At 49.3% G+C, this 24999-nt stretch overlaps 2 protein-coding genes across 5 annotated transcripts in view; both read right to left on the reverse strand.

The window, feature by feature from the left end:
- LOC309334648 (uncharacterized protein) overlaps nt 1–24999 on the reverse strand; it is a 193453-nt gene that overhangs the window by 159472 nt on the left and 8982 nt on the right. The window lies entirely within an intron of this gene.
- Nucleotides 17–23446, reverse strand: WDR46 (WD repeat domain 46). Of its 3 annotated transcripts, none has more exons than XM_081849228.1 (16): nt 23324–23446; nt 20246–20395; nt 18911–18991; nt 18687–18799; nt 16406–16493; nt 16238–16299; nt 15295–15399; nt 13371–13521; nt 10889–11024; nt 10561–10660; nt 3655–3808; nt 2425–2572; nt 1738–1832; nt 1487–1582; nt 614–727; nt 17–174 (listed from the first exon to the last, which is right to left on the reverse strand). In XM_081849228.1, exons 1-16 carry the CDS (start codon nt 23357–23359, stop codon nt 61–63), a joined length of 1743 nt encoding a protein of 580 aa, XP_081705354.1. In that variant the 5' UTR covers nt 23360–23446; the 3' UTR covers nt 17–60. The 3 variants fall into 3 exon arrangements, with proteins under 3 accessions (XP_081705354.1, XP_081705353.1, XP_081705355.1); XM_081849227.1 differs by lacking the exon at nt 23324–23446 and adding an exon at nt 20871–21035; XM_081849229.1 differs by lacking the exon at nt 23324–23446 and adding an exon at nt 20560–20604.

A 24999-nucleotide genomic window follows, 5' to 3' on the forward strand; every position in this document is an offset into this window, starting at 1 on the left:
GCGGGGGGGCCGAGAGGGTCTGCTTCTTCTTTTCTAGCCAGATGGCCCCCTGCCCCGTTTCTACTTCTGGAAGCGGTCCAAGGCCGACCTCTGACCTTGGGGGGCTTTGGGGGCCTGCGGACATGGTCGCTGCTGTCCCTTTTGGCGCTGTGAGATGCTCTTCCGAATGGCCGCCTGTGCAGAAAGGAGAAGAGGGGGGGGAGACGGGGGTCACGGGCGAAGGAGGCAGAGGGGATGTTGGAATCTCCGTTCGACTGAGATGATAAGGCTCATCTTTGGAATCGCCTCCCGACGATTAATTGAGGACCTGATCCTTTGATCAGGCCTCAGGCATGTCGTCCCAGCAGAGCATCAAAACAGCACGCAGAGGGATGAGATAGTATGAGCTACATTGCTATGCTTTATTTTCTAGCTACGCATCCTCTCCCTGTGAGAGCGGAGAGCAACTGAACAAAGGAACAAGGAAACAGGAAACCACTAACGTCACATCCCGTCTCCTTTCCCGTGAGACTGGAAGGTCTCTGGAATGTAAACAGAGTCCTGTGACTCCCAGCAGCTGCTCAGTCAGAAACAGAAAGGGAACCAGAGGGGATTCTGGGAGAAGTGCACTTACGCGCTGCTCCTCCGCGGCCACCTTTTTCCGGCGCCGGAGTCTCCCCACGGCCGAGTCGCGGCCCTTCGTCCGCTTCCGGGGGCAGAACTTGACCTTGGCTTGGGGGTCGTAGCCCTGGAAAAAGTCGGAAATACAGTGGTGCCTTGGTTCTCAAACTTAATTCCATCCCGGAAGTCCGTCCCAAAACCAAAGCGTTCCAAAACCAAGGCCCGCTTTCCAGCAGAAAGGTATGCAAAACAGATTAATCTGTCCCAGACTTTTAAAAACAACCCCCCCAAAAAAACAGCAATTCAACATGAATTTTACTAACTAACGAGGCCATTGATCCATAAAATGAAAGCAATAAACGATGTACTTCAGCCACACAATCAATCAATCAGTAGCTGAACTGGGTACCACAAAGTCACAAAAACGAGCCACAAAAATTCAAAATAAATAGCAAAAACAGACAGACTTCAATGTAACACTCAAATCAGAGCACGTTCGACTTCTACAAAAAGGTCAGAAATAGGAACACTGACTTCCAGGTTCACAATGTTTGAGTACCAAGGCATATGGAAACCAAAGTACCACTGCATCCGTTATTAAACAGATATGTTCAGGAACCGAGATACCACTGTTCTGTAAAATGCACCTACTGTAGATTCCGGCGTATAAAGCTGCCGAAGCGCATAAGACGACCCCCCAAATTGGCAGCTGCACAAACACACACAAACACACATACATATATATGTGTATAATTTTCTGAAAAGGGGTCTCAAAGCCGCCACATTTTTGGCAAGTCTCTCCCCCCATTACCAGCCTGTCCCCCCATCAGGCAACCCCAGGACAGACCCCCCCACCCAAAACCCCCCCTCGCCCCGGAAGACCCACCAGTCTTTCAACCCGCTCCTTCTGCCGCTGCTCCAGGGAGACCTTGTCCACAGTGCCCAGCTGGCCGGGATCCAGCGAGATCAGCTCGTGCGGGATCTGTTGGAGAGAGGGAACGAGAGTGAGATGAAGTGATGGCCCTCCTCCGCTTCACCTGCGGATCCTCCAAGTTCAGGGGCAGCCTATCTGAGTCGCGGCAGGAAGAGAAGACGGCCGGCCTCTGCGAGGACAGGGCCCCGATCCTCCTTGGGTACCTTCTCCAAGAGAGCCTTGACCTCCCACTCCTGGCGCTGCTTCCGGCTGCGGAAAGGGTTGCTCTCCAGGGCATCAAAGTTGGGCTCCCCGGCTCCTGCGGCGTGAGAAAAGAAGGGGTGAGTCAGGAGGAAAAGCCGAGGGGGGTGACTCAATACCCCTTCTAAGGCGGGGGGGGGGGAAACCCAGCCCATCTGCTCCACCCTTCCCCTTGGGCTAATCACAGACACACTGCAAGGGGGTTGGGCTGGATGACCCCCCGAGTCCCCCCGTTAGGATATAGTTCCGTTCCACCTTAAAAAGGAACAGGCCTGACAGTTGTGTGTCACATGCCTGTTTACTTCCAGCTCAGTCTGCTGGGAACTTCCGTTGTGTGTTGCTTCTGCTATGTCGCAGTTTGCTGGACACGAAGGGAAGCAGACATGTTTTTTTTCCTTTGCTCCTAACTATGCTGAATAAATGCTGTAAATGTGCTTACACATGGCTCAGCCCGCCATGTGTGAAGATTTATTCACTCTGCTGACAGAGCGTGCACGAGTCTCTAAAAGTATCTGAGGCTCATGTCGCTGTTTGATGCTGTTCCTAGGGAGACCGGTGATTGCCCGGCTGCCAGCCGGTGGCTGGGGGCCTGCCTGATGCCCCCGTCTCCCCGGCAGTATCCCAACACCCCCGTCCCCCCACCCCCTTACCTGGCACCAGGAGGCTGGCAAAGCCTTCTCCGTGGCCCACGCCCAGCACGTCCTCAAAGCGGCAGAAGCGCAGGGCATGAGCTGGGCGTGGAAGGGAGTGGCACAGGTAAGGCTTTGTGGGCGGGCAGGAGACAATGTCCTTGTACACCTGGGAAGGGAGAGAAAAACAGATTTTGGGGGGCTGCGGACTCCCGGGCTCTGTGGGGATGGCGCGAAGCCCCTGCGAACGGCGGCAGCTTTCCAGTCGGGGTGAAAGGCGATGTGATAGAAACTTGTACAATTACACCAGGCAAGGGGAAAAGTGGAGAGATCAATTCCCCCCCCCCATTCTGGCGCAGCACTCGAACTCGTGCCCGTGTCAGGGAGCTGAATGTCAGGAGATTCAGGACAGGTTAAACTGTGCAGTTAAACTGTGGAACTCCCTCCCACTAGAGTCAGAGAGAGAGAAACACCAACTTGGATGGTTTTGATTGAACAGATTCGTGCAGAAGCTGGTTGATGGCTGCTGACCAGGGTAGTCCTGATCTTGAGTTCGAATCCTGATTTGGGGGGCATCTGGCTGGCCACTGTGGGCCTGATCCAGCAGGCTGCGACTTTTGAGATTCTGGCTTTACCTCCATCTGATCCAAAAAAAGCCCTTTTTCAAAGCAATTTGCAAAAAGCGCAAAACTCAGCTGATTCACAGCATAGAAGGGGAAACCGGAGGGTCATTCAGCCCACCCCGCTCAGGGCAGGATCCTACAACTTGCTGCAGCCCTGACGATCACTTAGGATACCTTGATGACGATTTATTAAACTTGTATGCCGCCCTATACCTGTGAGTCTCAAGGCATTTACAACATAAAATCACAAAATACAAACACAAAATACACCATAAAAACCCACAATACTCTCCCTTAAAAAACTTAATTGCTTCTGCACACTACTGCCTTGTCAAGCGGATTCTGGTTGTGCTAAGGAACACAAAAATAAATCGGGCCCGTCTTGTCTGAATAGGAGTCAAATACCCCCAGGGACAGAGGAATCAAGGTAGACTGTTATCGACCTGGAGGCTCCATAAGGACATAGGAAGAGCCTGCCAGGTTATGCTCCAAAGCGACAAGCCGTCTCCGCCTTGCCTGAATTAGAACCCGGTGCCGGATGTGGGGCTGGGCTTTAGGATTTGAGGGAGATGGAGCCGCGAAGCCCACCCAGGAAATGTGGGGAGTCCCCCCGCCTGCCCCCAGTTACCTGGATGACCTCCTGGCATGCGGCCCCCAGGAGCCCCCGCTGGCTGAAATCTAGCTGCCCGGCGCCAGTGGGCAGCAGGAGGGAGTGGAGGCGGCGGTAGGTGCGCAGGTCGTAGATGTGCAGCTTCCGGTCCAGCCCAGAGGTGGCCATGTAGCTGCGGGGAGAGGAAGCAGAGAGTTGTGGGTCAGGAAGGGACCCCTGGGGTCATCTAGTCCAGCCCAGCTAAAATACAGGGGTTGGCAGAGCTGTCGTTCTCATAGGCGCTACGTGGCACCTGTTCTGAACTGGAAAGAAGATCAATTAAAAGAGACAACAGGACAACGAAATAGTCAAGGCAGGAAGTCGTAGAAGGGAAAGTGAAGTTGCTGAAAGGTGCATATAGTAGTCTGCTAGAATGGGAAACAAAAGATGAGGAGGTGAAATCAGTCATGATTAAATGGGCACAAGATATAGGTCATAATATAATGTTTGAAGATTGGGGAAGATTGTGGAAAACTGATTTAAAATTTACAGACTGCTCTTTGCTGAAAGAAAACTACAGTCATACCTCGGGTTGAACGTGCTTCGGAATGAGCGCATTCGAGTTGCGCTCCGTGGCAACCCGGAAGTAACGGAGCATGTTACTTCCAGATTTCGCCACTTGCGCATGCGCAGACGCTCAAAATGACGTCACGTGCATGCGCGGACCGTCGAAAAGTGACACGTGCGTGCGCAGACGTGCCGTCGTTGGTTACATTTGCTTCTAGATGCAAACAGGGCTCCGGAATGGATCCCGTTCTCATCTAGAGGTACCACTGCGCATGAAAATGATGTGTGGATGGTATATAACACCAGTGAGGAAGAATGTATAAAACCGGCTCTAATATATGTTGGAAATGTAAGGAAAAAGAAGGGACTTTTTACCACATGTGGTGGTACTGTAGTAAAATTAAAAAATTCTGGGAAATGCTATACAACGAGTTGAAGAAAATGTTCCAATTAACATTTGTAAAAAAGCCTGAAGCATTTCTGTTAGGGATTGTAGGGAAAGACCTGCCAAGGAAATTTAAGAATATCTTTATGTATGCAACAACGGCAGCAAGCATCTTAATAGTGCAAGGATGGAAGAACGAAGAAACCCCGACCAAAGAACAATGGCAAGAGAAATTGATGGACTATGCGGAACTGGCAAAATAGACGCACAAACTACGTGACAAGGACAACTGTGACTTTAAAGAAGAATGGGAACCTTTTACAAAGTACTTAAAGAAACAACAAAATGAGTTGGACTCCTTGGCAGGTTTTGAATAAACATACACAAATTTATTATTTTTAACATAGTTAGATAAATTAAGGATCTTTACAATTTTATAATATGCAGAGAATAAAATGTGCTGAAAAACCAGAGAGAAGAGCTGAGGGAGGTCTGGGGGTGGGTGGGAGGGGGGCTTTTTCTTTCTTGGGGAGGGGGGAGGGGGAAATGGGGGGGAATGAGGATGGTGTGTTTTTGATAAATTGTTATGTTGAAATTTCTAATAAAAAATATTCCAAAAAAAAAAAAAAAAAAAGGCTGGGGGGAAATGTGGGAGAAACATATGTTGAAAACCTCTATAAGAATAAAAGAAAATTATTAGCAAAGGGAGATAACAGAAATTGCTGGGTTAAAGCAGACCGAAAGTCCAGAGGTAGCGTTATTATCAATTTACGAGCCCACAGGCTAGGAAGGACTTGCTTGTAAAATTATTGACAGCTGCACGAATTATTATAGCCAGGAAGCGGAAGGGGCAAGCAGAATATAAAATGGAAGAATGCTATAAAGAGGTGTGGGGTATAGAATCATAGAATCATCGAGTTGGAAGAGACCACAAGGGCCATCGAGTCCAACCCCCTGCCAAGCAGGAAACACCATCAGAGCACTCCTGACATATGGTTGTCAACCCTCTGCTTAAAGACCTCCAAAGAAGGAGACTCCACCACAGTCCTTGGCAGCAAATTCCACTGTTGAACAGCTCTTACTGTCAGGAAGTTCTTCCTAATGTTTAGGTGGAATCTTTTTTCTTGTAGTTTGGAACCATTGCTCCGTGTCCGCTTCTCTGGAGCAGCAGAAAACAACCTTTCTCCCTCCTCTATGTGACATCCTTTTATATATTTGAACATGGCTATCATATCACCCCTTAACCTCCTCTTCTCCAGGCTAAACATGCCCAGCTCCCTTAGCCATTCCTCATAAGGCATCGTTTCCAGGCCTTTGACCATTTTGGTTGCCCTCCTCTGGACCCGTTCCAGTTTGTCAGTGTCCTTCTTGAACTGTGGTGCCCAGAACTGGACACAGTACTCCAGGTGAGGTCTGACCAGAGCAGAATACAGTGGCACTATTACCGTATTTTTCGCCCCATAGGGCGCACCGCCCTATAGGACGCACCTAGTTTTTTGGGGGGAAGAAATAAAGAAAAAAATTTATTTCCCCCCCCAGGCACGGGGCTGGCGCAGGGGAAGCCCGAGCTGCCCCCGACCCCAGCCCCCAGAAGAGCCTGCTATCCGCAAGCCTAGGGAGCCGCGCCTGTCTCCCCAGGATTGCGGACAGCTGTGCGAAGCCCGGGCGCGCTGAGGCTTCCCAACGCAGGCAGCTCTGCGCAACCCTCCGGAGCCCAGCTTGGCGCCGGGCTCCGGAGGGTCGCGCAGAGCTGCGCGGACCCCGGGAGGGCAGGCAGCTCTGCGCGACCCTTCGGAGGCCGGCGCGGCTTGGCGCCGGGCTCCGGAGCGATGCGCACAGCTGTGCGGACCCCGGGAGGGCAGGCAGCTCTGCGCAACCCTCCGGAGGCCAGCGCGGCCTGGCGCCGGGTTCCGGAGGGTCGCGCAAAGCTGCGCGGACCCCGGGAGGGCAGGCAGCTCTCCACGACACTCCGGAGGCCGGCGCGGCTTGGCTCCGGAGGGTTGCGCAGAGCTTCCTGAAGCCTGGAGAGCAAGAGCCTCTCGCTCCCCGGGCTTCCGCGAAAGCCTGTATTCGCCCCATAGGACGCACCCACATTTCCCCTTCATTTTTGGAGGGGAAAAAGCGCGTCCTATAGGGCGAAAAATACGGTACTTCCCTTGATCTAGATGCTATACTCCTATTGATGCAGCCCAGAATTGCATTGGCTTTTTTAGCTGCCGCGTCACACTGTTGGCTCATGTCAAGTTTGTGGTCAACCAAGACTCCTAGATCCTTTTCACATGTACTGCTCTCAAGCCAGGTGTCACCCATCTTGTATTTGTGCCTCTCATATTTTTTGCCCAAGTGCAATACTTTACATTTCTCCCTATTAAAATTCATCTTGTTTGTTTTGGCCCCGTTCTCTAATCTGCCAAGGTCGTTTTGAAGTGTGATCCTGTCCTCTGGGGTGTTAGCCACCCCTCCCAGTTTGGTGTCATCTGCAAATTTGATCAGGATGCCCTTGAGTCCATCATCCAAGTCGTTGATAAAGATGTTGAATAAGACCGGGCCCAAGACAGAACCCTGTGGCACCCCACTAGTCACTCTTCTCCAGGATGAAGAGGAACCATTGATGAGCACCCTTTGGGTTCGGTCAGTCAGCCAGTTACAAATCCACTGAGTGGTAGCATAGTCAAGACCGCATTTTACCAGCTTCTTTACAAGAATATCATGGGGCACCTTGTCAAATGCCTTGCTGAAATCAAGGTAGGCTACATCCACTGCGTTCCCTTCATCTACCAGGCTTGTAATTCTGTCAAAAAACGAGATCAGGTTAGTCTGACATGACTTATTTTTCAGAAATCCATGCTGACTATTGGTGATCACAGCATTCCTTTCTAGGTGCTCACAGACTGTTTGCTTAATGATCTGCTCCAGAATCTTCCCTGGTATTGATGTCAGACTGACTGGGCAGTAATTATTTGGGTCCTCTCTTTCCCCCTTTGTGAAAATAGGGACAACATTTGCCCTCCTCCAGTCTGCCGGGACTTCGCCTGTTCTCCAGGAATTCTCAAAGATGACTGCCAGTGGTTCTGAGATCACATCTGCCAGTTCTTTTAATACTCTTGGATGCAGTTCATCTGGCCCTGGAGACTTGAATACATCTAAACTAGCCAAGTATTCTTGTACTATCTCCTTAGTTATTCTGGGCTGTGTTTCCTCTGCTGAATCATTTGCTCCAAATTCTTCAGGTCGGGCATTGTTTTCTTTATTGGAGAAGACTGAGGCAAAGAAGGCATTGAGGAGTTCAGCCCTTTCTGTGTCCTCTGTTTGCATTTCACCATCTTCTCCTCTGAGTGACCCCACGGTTTCTTTGTTCTTCCCTTTGCTACAAACATACCCATAAAAGCCTTTTTTGTTGCTTTTAACCTCTCTAGCAAGCCTGAGTTCATTCTGTGCTTTAGCTTTTCTGACTTTGTGTCTACACGTGCTGACTATTTGTTTGAATTCCTCTTTGGTGGTCCCCCCCCCCTTTTCCATTTTTTGTACACATCCTTTTTTAATCTTAACTCAGTTAAAAGTTCTTTAGATAGCCACCCTGGCTTCTTTAGGCACCTTCCATGTTTCCGTCTCACTGGTATTGCCTGAAGTTGTGCTTTTACTATCTCCCTCTTAACAAACTCCCAGCCATCATGAACTCCCTTTCCTTTTAGTATTACTGTCCATGGGATCTCACCTAGCACTTCCCTAAGTTTTATGAAGTCGGCTTTCTTAAAGTCAAGAAATTGAGTCCTAGTATGCTTGGCTGCTCCTTTCCGCTGTATAGTAAACTTCAGAAGAGCATGATCACTCGCGCCTAATGATCCTTCCACTTCTACCCCACTAACCAGGTCATCAACATTGGTTAGGACCAGATCTAAAATGGCTGTTCCTCTTGTTGCTTCTCCCACTTTCTGGACAATGAAGTTGTCTGCAAGGCCAGTGAGGAATCTGTTTGACCTTATGCTCTTGGCTGAGTTTGACATCCAGCAAATATCCGGGTAATTGAAGTCCCCCATTACTACTATCTCCCTTCCTTTTGCATGCTTGGCCATCTGTTCCAGGAAGGCATCATCTATGTCCTCCGTTTGGCTTGGGGATCTATAGTAAACTCCCACAATGAGGTCCCTGTTATTCTTCTCTCCCTTAATTTTGACCCAAATGCTCTCACTTTGGCTTTGAGGTTCTAAATCTAAATCTATAGCTAATAATGATAGAATAACATGTGCCATTAAGGTAAGACGGGGAATACAAAGGAGGAATGGTTTTGAGGAGGAGATACAGAAAGTGTTTGCAGAATTCGTACTGTTAAAACAGAAAAGGGGTCAAACCATCGCACAAGGTGCTGAAATTCTGAGAGGCTAGATTGTCACAATGGAATGGTCTCTCATATATATATATATATATATATATATATATATATATATATATATATATATATATAAATGAAAGGGGGAAAACACTGTCTGAGTGGCCAGAGAAGGGGCTTCTTTGTCTTGGGGTGTGCCCCCCTCTTTAAAAATCTTGTAGGGAGCAAACAACTCCCTCGAACAGCCCCACTGGGTACCCATTTGTTCCACATGCTACAATGACTTAGGTCCAGGCTGTCTGAAAAACCGCATTCCCTCTTATAAGGCTGCCCAGGTTTTGAGATCTTCGGGGGGGGGGCTTTTCTTGGTCCCACCACCCTCCCAGGAAGACTTGGGCAGGACAGGGCCTTCTTGGTGGTGGCTCCACCCAAGCAACTTTGGAACTCCCTGCCTGGGGAACCCAGACTGGCTCCTGCCTTGTTGTTCTGCTGGCAGCTGAAGGCTGTTTTATTCCCACACTTAAGGGGAATAAAGGGGTCAAACCATTGCAAGAGGTGCTGAAATTCTGGGAGGTTGGATAGTTACAACGGAATGGTCTCCAGGGTGGGGTGCACATTTATATTCTTCTTTATTTATGACTTTAAAAAGGGGTGGGGAATAGAAATAAATCCTTTCGGCGTGCCACCACTGACACTTGGGAACTCCCTGCCTCTTGAATCCGGCCCCCGCAAGCAGCGTTCTCGCACAGCCCAGCGTGCCTCAATTTTGCCGTGTGTTTTGGCCCGTTTTCGATTTCTCCTTCGGCTGCTGACGATTTTTTTGCTATCGCAATTTATTGCATTTGCACACACCTCCCGTCATTTACTATTTGCTGTTATTGTTGAATTTGCACTCGCAGGGCAGTTCGCAAAACACAGCAATGCCGAACGAAGCCGAAACGAGCCAAAGCCGTAACCCCGATCCCGCTGAGAGATTTAAAAGGACACTGTTATGACAAGACCCCCCTCATGGCCTGGCTGATGTGGTCCAAAGGAAAGCAGAGCGAGACGGCAGCAGGAGTTGGCAGAAGAAGACCAACCAACCGCCTTAGGGATCCCACTCTGGAATTGTGTCGGGTTTTCTCCCGAGCCTTTCCTTCTCCCAAAGAGGTCCCACAACACAGTGGAGGTTTAAGATCAGAGTTGTCCTAGAAGGAACATTTCACCATATGTGGTGGTAATGTAAGAAAGTAAAAAACTTCTGGGAAATCATATATAATGAGATGAAAAAGATGTTGAAATATACATTTTTAAAAAAACCAGAAGCATTTTTTACTTGGTATTACAGGTGAGGATATTAATAGGCAAGATGTTAAATTGCTTTTATATGCAACAACTTTAAAAAGCCCTTGTCACCCCATCCTTGGGGTTCAAAATTCCTCTTTGAACCTGTTGCGCAATCAACTTTGGTCTACAGCTATTTGCTCCGGTTGGGTGCTGGACTCCTTCCTTTATTCCGCAGGGACTGAGCAGCCTCGCACCTAGATTCTTCCGTAACACAGGATTGTGGCCGCCGTCACACGCCGACGGTTTCTGGCAGCCAAGGGGAGACGGAAGGTGGAGAAACCGCCCCAGACAGAGAGAGCAGGACTCGCATTTTGCAAATGAAAATAATCATTTCACTCACGTGCCAGAGCCGTCGACCGCCAACGCCCTCACGGCCCCCTGGTGGCAGAGCATCCGAACGAGGGGCTCCTTGACGTTGGGGCTCCAGAGGGTCACTGTGCCTATATTTTTTTGGGGGGGGGGAGAAAAGATCAAACTGGGAAGGGAGGGAGGGCTACTCCTTCCTGCCATCAGCTCCCTCCCTTTCTGTCAGTGGCTAAACACCAGCGACAACCGCCCCCCCACCTCCCTCCTGCCCCACAAGTCCTGCTCGCAGGAGCCCAGAATGTCCGGCTTGGAAGGGACCCCCAGAGGCCATGCAGCCCAACCCGCCGCAGTGGGAGTCTCACCGTTGCTGTGTCCCAGGTGGACGATGGCGTTGGAGGGGTTCTGCGCCATGACCCCCAGCCGGCCCCCCTTGGTGCAGATGGTTGCCACCTCCGTCCCCACAGAGATATCCAGGTACTGCAGGAAGCCCGTCTCGCTCTGGGAGGGGGGCCACACAAAAACAGAGGAGAGAGCTTTGTAATAAACAGACCCTCGCATCCAAGGGGGGGGTCTCTTTTCTGTGGGCAAAGGCACCCACCCACCCAGGAGAGACCAGGTGCTAGATCAAGTCAGGTGGGGGGGGGCAGTTCTTATTTAGGAGAGGGTCCTGACCTTCCCCCACCCCAAGACTGGCCAGCCCGACCCACAGTCGCAACCAAACCCACAAAAGGAGGGTTAGGCGGAACAATCCTCGCCTTGCCCCGGACACTGCGCCATGGAGACAGCTTTGCTAACTCTGCAAAACTGTCTGTCCGGCCACCGTGGAGGCCCTCTCAGCAGGGGTCCCGTACACGCCTCTCCGCACTGCGGGAGAAGATTTATTCTTGGCCCGGGGAAAATCATGGTGCCGGGGCATCTAGATTGCTTGCACCTGGATACGTTGCGAGTGCAAGATGGCTGGGGGATTCCACCTGGCCCAAATCTCCATGCTAACTGCTGAATCTGCCACTGGCATCCGGCCAGGATGGGATTGTCCCGGCTAACAGAAGAGGAGCCAGGCCAGCAACGTCTCTCTGCCGCATGAAATCTCTGCTGGTTGCTGCTGGGCTGTGCCTGGAGCTAAGTTTGAACCTGCAACCAGGATTTGGACGTTGCTGTGTGTTTTGCTGTGCGAGCCAGGGGGCAAGTCTCTGCCTAAAGGAGTAGCCCTGTCAGGGCTCTAGCAGGAGATTGTGTAAATACCTGTAACTGTGTATGCTCAAACCTGTCAGTAAAATTAATAATAATAATAATAATAATAATAATAATAATAATAGTATTTATGCCCCGCTCATCTGGGAGACCCGCCACTCTTGGCAGCTCCCAACAGAATATTAAAAGCACAATAAAACATCAAACATTAAAAACTTCCCTAAATGGGGATACCTTCTAAAAGTCAGATAGTTCTTTATTTCCTTGACATCTGATGGGAGGGCGCCACCACCGAGAAGGCCCTGCAACCTCACTTCTCGCAGGGAGGGGACCGCCAGAAGGCCCTCGAAGCTGGACCTCAGCCACTGACTGAAGTCCGCCGCCTGTTTTTCTCACAAGGTGTTCCCACACCTAGCTAAAGATGCTTGCCACATATTTAATCCCTGGGTGGTGACTCCCGCAAGCTGAGAATGGATTACTTGCAGGCGTGGGTTTTGCCCAGACATGTATATCTGAGATTCATTTATACGAAACACAGGAGGTTCAACACGCAGGAATTAAGAGCACCACCTATGTATCAGATGAGTTGAAAGACGGCTGTCCTTGTCAGCTCTTCCAATGATATTTGTGGGAAGCTGTGAAGTGGCCAGGGCAACCCTGTCAGATGGGCAGGGTACAAGTATAATAACAATCAGAATACTACTACTACTACTTTTCCTTTTTCACATTTTATTTGTGTTTTCCGTTGGTCAATTAAACTACAGTGGAACCTCAGAAGCCGAATGCCTTTGAACTCGAAACTTTCGGCTCCTGAGTAACTGAAACCGCCCTGTGGAACACCCTCCCATTAGATGTCAAAGTAATAAACAACTATATGACATTTAAAGGTCATCTGAAGGCAGCTCTGCTTAGGGAAGTTTTTAATGACTGATGTTTTAATGCATTTTTAATCTTTTGTTGGAAGCCGCCCAGAGTGGCTGGGGAAATCCAGCCAGATGGGTGGGGTATAAATAACATGTTGCTGCTGCTGTTAACCCGGAAGTAATTGTTCCAGTGGGGTTTTTTTTAGTTTTTTTAAATGTATTTCTATTAAAGATTTTCTTGATTTACAAAGCTATGTGCAATGTCTCTCTCTCGTATTTTTTTCCACGTAACCCTTTCCCCCCCCTTCAAATTGGTTTCATTTGTTGCAACATTAGAAAGAACAGGGGGAAGATTGTTCCAGTTTTTGAACAATTTTCAGAAGCCAAACATCCGGCGTGGCTTCTGATTGGCGGCAGTACGCTCCTGCCGCCAATCAGAAGCCGTGCTTTGCAAGTTGAACGGACATCTGGAACCGATTCCGTTTGACTTCCAGGGTACGACTGTTCTCTCAAAAGGAGGGAAAGGGGAATCCACAGGTGGTAAGACCCTGCACAGATGCATAGAATAACAGCTTCGTAGAGGCAGAAGGGAGACCCAAGGGTCATCTAGCCCAACCCGCCCCCCCAAGGCAGGAATCGCAGGGAAAGCGTCGCTGGCAGATGGTCCCCACCCCTAACCTCTACTGAACAGCTTCTACTGCTGAACGGTCCAGAGAGAGGGGATTGTTGGAGGTCAGGAGAGGAAGATAACCCCCCCCCCAATCGGGCAGCCCCGGTGGGCCTTCCTCACCGCTGTGGCCAGGAGGAAGTGGTAGGGCAGGAACTGCATCCGCTGGACCCCGTGGAAGCGCTTGAGGCAGTTGAGCTCCACCCCCTGGTTGTCGTAGACGTAGAGCCACTTCCGCTGGGCCACCGCAAACATGGTCTCCGTGTGGAGCCACCTGGGGAGAAAGGTGACGTCAGGGCGGAGAACAGAAGGGCTCAGTCGGGAGGGGCACCTCGGGGTCATCTAGCCCAACCCCCAGCAACGGAGGCGTCGCAGCTCAGAAACAGAAAGAACCAGGGACAGGTACAGTGGTGCCCCGCAAGACGGAAAACCCGCTAAACCCGCTTTTCCGTTTTGGAGGCGCTTCGCAAAACAAATTTCCCTATGGGGTTGCTTCGCAAGACGAAAAAATATTGCGAGTCCCCGCGGTTTTTTTCCGCTTCCCCCCCCCTTTTCCTAAGCCGCTTAACAGCTGATCACTAAAAGCCGCTAGACCGCTAATAGCGCTAATCCGCTAAGCTGTCAATGGGCTTGCTTCGCAAGACGAAAAAACCGCTAGACGAAGAGAATCGCGGAACGGATTCTTTTCGTCTTGCGAGGCACCACTGTACAAAGGCAGCCTGGTTACGGGCAGGAGCTACGAGCCAGTGAGAAGCGGTAAGGCTGCCCTGAATTAAGTTGTGAACCGCCCTGCAATCTATGGATGGAGGGCAGAATGCAAATGTAATGAACCACAATCCTGTGGTACCTCTGCTTGCGAACGGGATCCGTTCCAGAGGCCAGTTCGCAACCAGAAAAAAAGACAACACACGTCTGTGCATGCCCGTGACATTATTCTGCGCATGCGGTGAAACCCAGAAGTAACCCTTTCTGGTACTTCTGGGTCGCTGCGGGAAGCAACCTGAAAACGCACAACTTGGAGCAAACATAACATGAGGTACGACTGTACTAATCATAGTCATAAAGAAATTTCGTGAGAGGGGCAGCTTCCCTAAGCAGACTATGCATTCACAGTCATACCTTGGAAGTCAAACAGAATCCGTTCCAGAAGTCCGTCCGACTTACAAAACGTTCGGAAACCAAGGGGTGGTTTCTGATTGGCTGCAGGAAACTCGTGCAGCCAATCAGAAGCCGCATCGGACGTTTGGGTTCCTAAAGAACATTCGAAAACAGGAACACTGACTTCCGGGTTTCAATCGTTCGGGAGCCGCTTTGTTCGGAAGTTGGGGCATTCAAGTTCCAAGGTACGACTCTTGAGATTTCATCTCTGAGCTGGGGGGAGGCAGCGACAACCTCACCGGAAAAATGGGAAACCCTTGCCCTTGCCCTGCAATGTGGAGACAGGAGTGCCAGGAATACCTGGCAAAGCTGTCGCTGGTACTTGCCAACGGCAGAACGTTTGAACCGTGGAGGAAGTGGCTTGGGAAGAGAGACAAGAGGAATGGGGTGGGAGGACAGAAAAGGAACTGCTCTGAGATCTACGGATAAAGGGCAGTATATAAATCTAATTAATTGATAAAGGTAAAGGTAAAGGGACCCCTGACTGTTAGGTCCAGTCATGGCTGACTTTGGGGTTGCGGCGCTCGTCTCGCTTTATTGGCCGAGGAAGCCGGCGTACAGCTTCCGGGTCATGTGGCCAGCATGACTAAGCCGCTTCTGGCAAACCAGAGCAGCGCACAGAAACGCTTCCTGCTGGAGCGGTACCTATTTATCTATTTGCACTTTGATGTGCTTTCGAACTGCTAGGTTGGCAGGAGTGGGGACCGAGCAACGGGAGCTCACCCCGTTGTGGGGATTCGAACCACTGACCTTCTGATCGGCAAGCCCTAGGCTCTGTGGTTTAACCCACAGCACCACTTGCGTCCCAATTGATTGATAATCGATATGCAATTCCTGCCTGCCCCCCAAAAAACTCAACACGGCACCCCCACGCGTTTTTGCCACTCACGCCACATCTGCGACGGACTCCATGACGTTGATCTCACACATCAAGGCCTTTGTGTGCCAGTCGAGGGCCGCCACGTGGCCCCTTCGGCCCCCCAGGAGGAGATGCCTGCGAAGGAGGAAGAGGAGGATTCCCCAAGGCAGGAATCTCAGTTAAATCATACACGGCAGAGGGCCGCCCAAGGAAGGGGAGCCCACCACCTCCCGAGGGAGACCTGTAGGGGTGCAAATATCCGGGGGGGGGGGGTCAGGTGGGATTGCTATGAGGAATTATGAAAAATGAAGCAAGCCATTGTGTCCACGATGAAGGCATTGCATTGACTGGGTTTGATTCATTGACCATCGTTTCTGATCGAATCGCCCAGGCCTCTCCACCTCGGCCATTTGCTTTCTCTACGCCTGACAGGCACGTATAAGCATTCTGAAACACAGGCCAGTTGCTTCATCAGGCATCCTCAGTACATAAAGATAGTAGGTTACTTCGATGTAGATAGACCTTAAGGGCCAGGAAGAGAGTTCACAAGGAGATGGCAAATACTGCCATCCTGTCTCTCCCATTTATGAACTCCGGGGTTTTGCTGAATGCATTCCTCCTTTTATTCCTATTTTATTTACTCTGAACTACTATGCATGCTCAAGTAGGAAATAGTATCTTTGTAGTTAAAAGAATTTCTTCTGATCCAACTTTGTCCTACGTAGGGGTTTGGAAATGCTCAGAGGAAATCTGATTGGTTCTTACGAACACTGTGTAAAGGGTTCTTTTGTGAATAAAACGACCTGGGCTGAGGGCGGGGGGGGGGGGGAGAGAGGATTATTATTATTGGCACTCCTCCCAGAGTCTTGCTGGTCAAGCCTCGTGTGTATTTTATTAATCAGAGTCCAATCCTTCCTTTGCTTTGGGAATGCTACAAGATCGTTCCACCGCCAAACAGCTCTTGCTCACTCACCTGCCGTTGCGCGTGTAGTCCACCCGGTATGGGCCAAACTGGTTCAGCCGCAGCTCAAAATGCTGGTGAGAGGAAAGCAGGCCGGGGTCAGGCTCTGGGAGGGGGTCCCCACATTGAGGAAGGGGGTCCCCTTCCTCAAGACCCCCACATTGTCCCCTCCCTGCCTACCTTTGCACTGGCGGCCAGGTCTACGGCCTCTGCAATGTCGGCCTGGGCGATGGTGCAGGTGTCTTCCCCCTCATCTCCTTCCAGGAACCTGGCGGGGCAGAGGGAGAAAGTGAGGCAGAGTTGCACCCCGGAGGCAACAGCCCACTATGGTTAGAGGCAGCGATGATGCCGGACCTCTCAGGAAACGAAGGTTCATTAGGCAAGGGATATTGAAACACGTGAATGGGAGAGACCATGGAAGAAGGATTTAAAACTTGCGGCATGTTATAAACTAAAAGAGAACTTTATTCGGAGGAGGGAAATGAGGATGACGTATTTTTGACAAATTGTTAATTGTTGAAATTCCTAATATAAAATATATATATATATAAAAAAAAAAGGAGAGAGGGGTGGGTGAATCTAGACATTTCAGTTTCACTGCGTTTCTCGTTTTTCAAAGCCTTAAGTTAAGCCCAACAGATTTCCCCATCAGTGCATTATTATTATTATTATTATTATTTAAACCTCCTTAAAATACCAATGACTTCCTTCTTCTCTTTCCATGGTTCATTTTGCGTTCCATAAAGCCCTGCATATTTTACAAAAACTAAGCCACTCAGTATTCCATTATTACATCCATCAAAACTTATTTACACTGTTGAATTTATCTTTATGCTGCCAACATTTTCAAGTGTACACAATTTCCCCTCATATATTCAATAAACATTTTTCAATCTTCTCAAAAAGAGAGAGAGAGAGAGAGAGAGAGAACACTATACTCAAAGTGTTGGTGCTGACCTTTAAAGCCCTAAACGGCCTCGGTCCAGTATATCTGAAGGAGCGTCTCCACCCCCATTCTTCTGCCCGGACACTGAGGTCCAGCACCGAGGGCCTTCTGGTGGTTCCCTCCCTGCAAGAAGCCAAGTTACAGGGAACCAGGCAGAGGGCCTTCTCGGTAGTGGCGCCCGCCCTGTGGAACACCCTCCCATCAGATGTCAAAGAGATACAGTGGTGCCTCGCAAGACGAAATTAATCCGTTCCGTGAGGCTCTTCGTATAGCGGTTTTTTCGTCTTGCGAAGCAAGCCCATTGACGGCTTAGGGGATTAGCGCTATTAGCGGCTTTTCGGCCTAGCGGATCAGCTGATAAGTGGCTTAGGGCTTAGGAAAAGGGGGGGAGGGGAAAAACCCCGCAGGAACTTGCAAGACATTTTCGTCTTGCGAAGCAAGCCCATAGGGAAATTCATTTTGCGAAGCGCCTCCAAAACGTTTGTCTTGCAGGGCACCACTGTAAACAACTATCTGACTTTTAGAAGACATCTGAAGGCAGCCCTGTTTCAGGAAGTTTTTAATGTTTTACTGTACTGTGTTTTTAATATCCTGTTGGAAGCCGCCCAGAGTGGTTGGGGAGACCCAGCCAAATGGGCACGGTATACATACATAAATAATAATAATAATAATAATAACTACTGTACTACTACTATATGAAAAAGGTGTATAGGTGGCATTTAACGTCTAACAAACCAGCAAAGATGTACAAGTCAGAATCAGATACCTTTCATCATATGTGGTGGAAGTGTCAAAGCCTTCAGGGAAATGATTTATAATTAACTGAAAAAAATGTTGAATAAATCTTCTAATTTAAAAACAAACAAACCCAGAAGCTTTTCTTTTTGGAGTAACTGGTCCAGAGGTACCCAAAGATCAGAAAATCTTATTCCTATACACAACAACTGCAGCCCGGACGATTTGTGATCAGAAACAGGAGGAAGATGCAGAACCAACAGAGAAACTGATGGAATGTGTAGAAATGACTAGTTTAACTGGAAGGATAAGAGATTAGGAAGGGAAAAACTTTTTTTAAAAAAAGGAATGGGGGGAAATTGTGGAATATTTGAAAAATCACTGTAGGCAACTTAAAAAGAGAAAAAAATAAGGATTAATTAGAATAAGAAGCAAAAAAGGAAAATGAAACGAGCCTTGGAAGGGGGGTGGGAAGGGAAGTCGGATATGTTTTAAATATGTTTTAAATTCTGTAATTTATATAAATGTTGTAAAATTGAAAACGATAAAGTAAATCTTGTTTTTTTAAAGAATTTTTTTTTTTTAAGTAAATGAAGATTTCTTGGCACCATTTGCCTGCACTGAACCAAACATAGCCGTCAACGTTTCCCTTTTTTTAAGGGAAATTCCCTTATTCCGAATAGGATTCCTGGCAAGAAAAGGGAAAAGTTGACAGCTACAGAACCAAGGCTCACCCACCGCCCAACAGCCTCTTAAATGCAGGTGCAGAAACTACATTACCCAGCATCCTCCAGGAGAAGCATCTCCATCCGGGCCGCCTGCTTGGCTGCTGCCTGGGCCTTCTCCTCCTGCCTGGCCAGCTGGCGCTTAAGGCGCTTGTTGGACACCGTCCCCTGTGGGACATGGGAAAAGGGGGGGGTCAAAGATGATGGTGGCCCGCAGCTCCCCCCCCCCACGCCTAGGGAGAACATCTCCGCCCCCCCAGGAAGGCCAAAGCGCCTCACCAGTTGGCCCCCGGCTCCTCGCTGGAACTTGCGCACTTGCTCACGGCTGACGGAGGCCGGGCCAGGAAACGGGTCCACCTTCTGGAAGGAATCACAGAATCACAGCGTCAGAAGGGGCCCCCCAGGGGCCATCTAATCCCTGGAAGGCAGGGATTGCAGCAAACGCCCAAGAGCGAACCAGGCGGACGTGGAATTGGGGGCATGTTGTATCTCCCCCCCAAAAAAGATTCAGCCCCTTCCCCAGATTTCCTGAATTCGAAGGGACCCACCAAAGGCCATCTAGCCGCCCCCCTCCTGCAATGCAGGCCTTCTTCCCTTCACACTCTTGATATTCTCATATATCATATTGTTGAAAATGATATGATATATGAAAATGATATATTGTTGAAAATGATATGTTAAAAAACTAATTAAATTATGTTTTTAACGTATCATTTCCAACAATAATTAAACATACTTTTATATCTTATACAGTTGGTTTTTTATATCCATCAATCACATCTGAAAATTTTCAAATTAGAGATCACAGTAGACAAGATTTTCAAAAAGCATGGTTGAAATGCAGAGAACACATCACAAAACAGAGCCCTAAAATACATTCCTGGACTTGTTTTGATTAATGTCTGCAGGAGACTTTGTGGATATTTATGTTATAATGAGAAAAACCTAAATAATTATTCATAAAGGAAACAGCTTATAAGAAGTAAATAAGGAGTCCAGACACAGGATAAAGGAAGTCTCTTGTTCGGTTGTTTGTACTGTTGTATGTTATGCTTATTGTATTTCTGTACTGGGGGGGTGGGGGGGTTATGTTATGTTGTAAATAAAATTTCCAATAAAAATTTAAAAATTAACTGAAAATTTTCCAATCTGTTCACTTAATTTACATTTCTTACTTTCACTATTGCATTTAAATCTCACAAGCAATATCTCTATTCTTTCTCTGCTTTGCAATGTTTCGTATATTACACCTGTGAAATTAGCCCAAATGTATAAGACAAAAAATAAATGTTGGAAATGTAAAGAAAAAGAAGGAACATACCCCTGATATTCTATATATGTGTGTGTGTTAACATATCGTTTTCAACAGTAATTAAACATACTTTTATATCTTGTACAATTTTTTTTTACTTCCATCAATCACACCTGAAAATTTTCCAATCTATTCACTTAATTTACATTTCTTACTTTCACTATTGCATTTAAATCTCACAACTAATATCTCTATTCTTTCTCTACTTTGCAATGTTTCATATATTACACCTGTGAAATTAGCGAAAAAGGAATAAGACAAATAATAAATGTTGGAAATGTAAAGAAAAAGGAGGACCGTACCCCTGATATGGTTTTCTTCCTGCCAGGACCCATCGGCTTCCTTGGGGAGGCCTCATCCTGCCGCGCCTTCTTGGCACCCCGAGCGCCACTCTGTTCTGGGTCGGCTTGGGGGGCATCGCCCTCCCAGTATCTCCTGACGACCTTCTTTTTCTTTGGGGCGGCGGAGAGAAAGAGGGATTATCTGGGGTCAGACAATCAAGGAAACTAGCAAAAGGCCAAGTAAAACCGCAGAGCTAGCCTGACGGAACCGACAACATTGCAAAGGAATTCTAGATGCATTGAAAGCACACGCCAGTTGGAAAAATCTATATTACCAAAGCTGTATTCGACGGATGAAAGTACATGATTGAGAATCGTGGACTCAGCGACGGAGAATTATAAAGCGTCAAAATTGAGAGGTGGAAAATATGGAAACGACGAGGAGAATCAGGACTGAGATGTGGAGATATGCTTCAGAGATCCAGACCGTGGGGAGCTCCAAAAAATCAATAATTATAATTTGAACTATAATTTGGATTTTTTTGAGTTTTTTATTTTAATTGGAGTATAACGATTGGATATATTAATTGGAAGTTTTTTATTGGAAAATCAATAAAAAAGATTAAAAGATAAAGCACATGATCACCCCCCACCAGACCCCTGGGAACTCTAGTTTTAGGGTGCTTGGAACTGCAGAATTGTTGTTCATGCATTAAATCTGCATACTGCCCTTCATCCGAAGACCGCGGGGCTGCTCAGAGCATAGAAATACAAGACAAAAGGCGCAAAATGCATATATGAAGGACATGAAGAAAGCAAAACAATAAACACACACACACACACCCCCCCGCTTCCAAAACACACACCCACCCACCCATTTAAAAGGACATAGGACAAACTGGCTAGAGAGGATAAACTACGTGTCCCAGAATCCGTTTCGTGAGGCGGAAGAGAGGATGGGCTCCAAATAGATGCCTTCTGGGGGGGGGGCAGCCAAAATCAATAGATGGGGGGGGGCGATTTGAAGAGGGCCTGGAGCAGAGAAAAGCACCCAGGTCCCAGTCCTGGAGACACAGAAGGAAAGGGCCAGAAGGGGCTCCCCAAAGGCCATCCAGCCCCACCTCTTTTAAAAAAATATATATTCATTTTTCTTTTTCATTCATTACATACAGTTTCTTAACATTCACTATATATTCCTCCCTCCCTCCCCTCCAGGGCTTCCCCCAACTTCTGCTTGTGGTTTGTTTCTCTTTTCACCCACTTTGGTAACTCCTAACAGATAAAGTTATTAACAACATAACATCAAGCCTAAAAACATAAAAATAAAAAGAAATACATCGTAATATTTCATTATCTTCTAAACGTTTTCTAATGCTAATAATGTGAATGTTTGTTTAAATCCTGCCATCAAGTCTATTGACTTTCTCTGTTTCTGCAAATATAATATAAACGGCCCTCATTCTTTTTCAAAGTCGCTCTTGTCTTTTCCCCTTAATCTACCCGTCATTTCTGCCCTTCTCTTGACTCTTAGTTTAAATGGGATTTCTTTAAAGACGTCAACTTTCTGTCTCTCCACCACTTTCTGTCCCTCAACTTTAGCAGGAATGGCCTGCTAAAGCACCGAACGATCCCAGAACTGGAAGGGAACCCCAAAGGCCATCCAGTCGACCCCCCTCAGCAGCCCTTCTTCCATGTAGGCTTCAGAGATATTGAGGACGTGGAGGTGGAGGTACATCCTGTCAAATTTTCTATTTTCCTTTCGGCATCTGTCTGTTTTTGGTTGAGCAAAGAAATGATTGAGCTTGGAGATGGAGAAGATTCCATGACTGAGCCAAATTAAATCCATCCCTGGAACGAGCCAGGCTTTTTGAATCTCCGGGTCCCATAAATAAGTTAGCTAATACCAGCCAAAAAAGGCAGTAACTCCCCTCCTTTCTTCCTCTTTCACAAGCAGTCATTTGCATTCTTCAGTCATTTCAGACTATTCCTGAGGCTATTATAATAATTAACTAATTAATAGTACTCCCTGTGGGTTGTAGGTGGTGAGTTGGAAAGGAAGAAGGAAGGAGACAAGAAAAATCCACATAATGGAGAAACCATATAAATACAGTGGTGCCTCGCAAGACGAAATTAATTCGTTCCGCAAGTTTTTTCTTCTTGCGAGTTTTTCGTCTGGCGAAGCACGGTTTCCCATAGGAATGCATTGAAAATCAATCAATGCGTTCCTGTGGAGACCGTCCGGGGACAGAGGGGAAGCGCCGCGCGCCTTCCCCTCTGTCCCCGGAGATTGCGGGGCAGGAAACGGGGAGAAGCGATCTTCTCCCCGCCGCCCCTTGCTTCAAAAGAGGTCCGGGGACAGCGGGGAAGAGGTGCTGCGCTTCCCCGCTATCCCCGGAGCTTGTGGGGCAAGCTTCGTTTTGCGAAGCAAGCCCATAGGGAGATGTGTTTTGTGAAGCGGCTAAGAAAACGAAAAACTCCTTCGTCTAGCGAGTTTTTCGTCTTCCGAGGCGTTCGTCTTACGGGGCACCACTGTATTCAGAGTGTGGAGAGAACTTTAGTCGGAGCTCCCAGTCCACTTCCCATCAAGGAAAGCTCTTCGTTCACAAGGAGAGCCTCACTTCACATGAAAGAATAACGGGGGAAGAAATAAGTGCTTGAAATGTGGGAAAAGCTTCCTTCGCAGCTCCATTCTCAATTCCCATGAGATACTTCATCCAGGGGAGTGTTTGGAAAAAGCTTCATGCAGGTCAGAAACCAGATCAGTGCTTGGAATGTAGAAAGAGCTTCATTCAGGTGGTGAATCCAATTTTCCATGAAATATTTCCTGCAAGGGACTGTTTAGAATGTGGAAAAAGCTTCACCTAGGAAACCAGTCTCAATTTCCATTAAATAAAACACAGCAGGGATAATCATAGAATTTTAGAAAATGGTATAAGGCATATGGTATTTCTGGTATCAGGAAACTTCATGAGAAATTAAGGGGAAAGATAGTGTTGACGCGGAGTAAGGGAGGAATCCAGGCTCCAGAGTCCCCGAATGGTCAGGGCCCCCCAAGGGGCATCTGTCCCACCCCCAGGGGGAACCCCGCTCCCCGCTCACCTGCTTGGGGGCTCCGGCTGCCCCTCCTTCCCCCATGGCTGCCTCTCTCCTCTCTCTCCCAAAGCCACGAGGAAAGCCAGGCAGCCGGCTCTTCCGGGTTCCTCCTCCGCCTCGACCAATCGCCGCGCACAGAGCGCCCAGTTCTCCACCAATCGCCGCGCGAGGGGGGCCGTCCCGGAAATGAAGCCAACGCGGAGGCCTAGGAGGCGCTCTGAGAAAGGGGAGAGGCCATGTTGGGTCAGGGCAGCCGGGAGGAAGGGCCCGCGGCCATCTTGAATGAGGGCAGTTTTGTGCCGGACTCTTATGTATAGATACATACATAGCTATGTACATATTATATATATAATAGTTTAATATAGATAGGGAATTGATAGACGTAGGTGGTATATAGATATACGGCAGCTGCCGGATGCCCCCCTCGATTGGGCCTGTGATGGACAGCAGAGCCAGGCCAGTCAGCGGACTTAGTCCCTCAGACATTCCCCCCTGGGGGGGCTGGAGCCTCGCTCTGATTGGCTGCCAAGCCAGCGGGGGGCGGAGCCAGCCCTTTTGGCGGGAAAATGCAAGGCGGCTTTTCTGAGGGGGGAGCTTGGAGGGGAAGGTGGGGAGGAGAGGAAGAGGAGTCAGGCGGGAGTTCAAGGGGAGAAGCTGGGGGGAGGGAAGGGGGACCCCCAAGAAGGAGGGCTGAGGGGCCCCCTGGGTGTGGGGGGCGGACTGAGAGGGGAGCGGAGGGAGACCCCCAAGAAGGAGGGCTGAGGGGACCCCCTGGGTGTGGGGGGCGGACTGAGGGGGGAAGTGGGGGAGACCCCCAAGAAGGAGGGCTGAGGGGCCCCCTGGGTGTGGGGGACGGACTGAGGGGGGGAGGTAAGGGAGACCCCCAAGAAGGAGGGCTGAGGGGGCCCCCTGGGTGTGGGGGACGGACTGAGGGGGGGAGCGGAGGGAGACCCCCAAGAAGGAGGGCTGAGGGGACCCCCTGGGTGTGGGGGACGGACTGAGGGGGGGAGGGGAGGGAGACCCCCAAAAAGGAGGGCTGAGGGGCCCCCTGGGTGTGGGGGGCGGACTGAGGGGGCAGCGGAGGGAGACCCCCAAGAAGGAGGGCTGAGGGGACCCCTGGGTGTGGGGGGCGGACTGGGAGGGGGGAGTGGAGGGAGACCCCCAAGAAGGAGGGCTGAGGGGACCCCCTGGGTGTGGGGGGCGGACTGAGAGGGGGGAGGGGAGGGAGACCCCCAAGAAGGAGGGCTGAGGGGACCCCCTGGGTGTGGGGGGCGGACTGAGAGGGGGGAGGGGAGGGAGACCCCCAAGAAGGAGGGCTGAGGGGACCCCCTGGGTGTGGGGGGCGGACTGAGAGGGGGGAGGGAAAGGGCCCCTCACTCAGGAACCCCCCAAGTCTGACTCCGCCAGGGACAGAACTCAGTCCAGGAAGGAGAGGGAAGAAGGGGCAGAAATGGAGTTCCGCATTTGACCACCATGTCTAGAAAGAAGAAGAAGAAGAAGAGTTTGGATTTGATATCCCGCTTTATCACTCCCCTTCAGGAGTCTCAAAGCGGCTAACAATCTCCTTTCCCTTCCTCCCCCACAACAAACACTCTGTGAGGTGAGTGGGGCTGAGAGACTTCAAGAAGTGTGACTGGCCCAAGGTCACCCAGCAGCTGCAGGTGGAGGAGCGGAGACGCGAA

Source organism: Podarcis erhardii (genome assembly GCF_964252035.2).
Source record: "Podarcis erhardii genome assembly, chromosome: 2".
Classification (NCBI taxonomy): domain Eukaryota; kingdom Metazoa; phylum Chordata; class Lepidosauria; order Squamata; family Lacertidae; genus Podarcis; species Podarcis erhardii.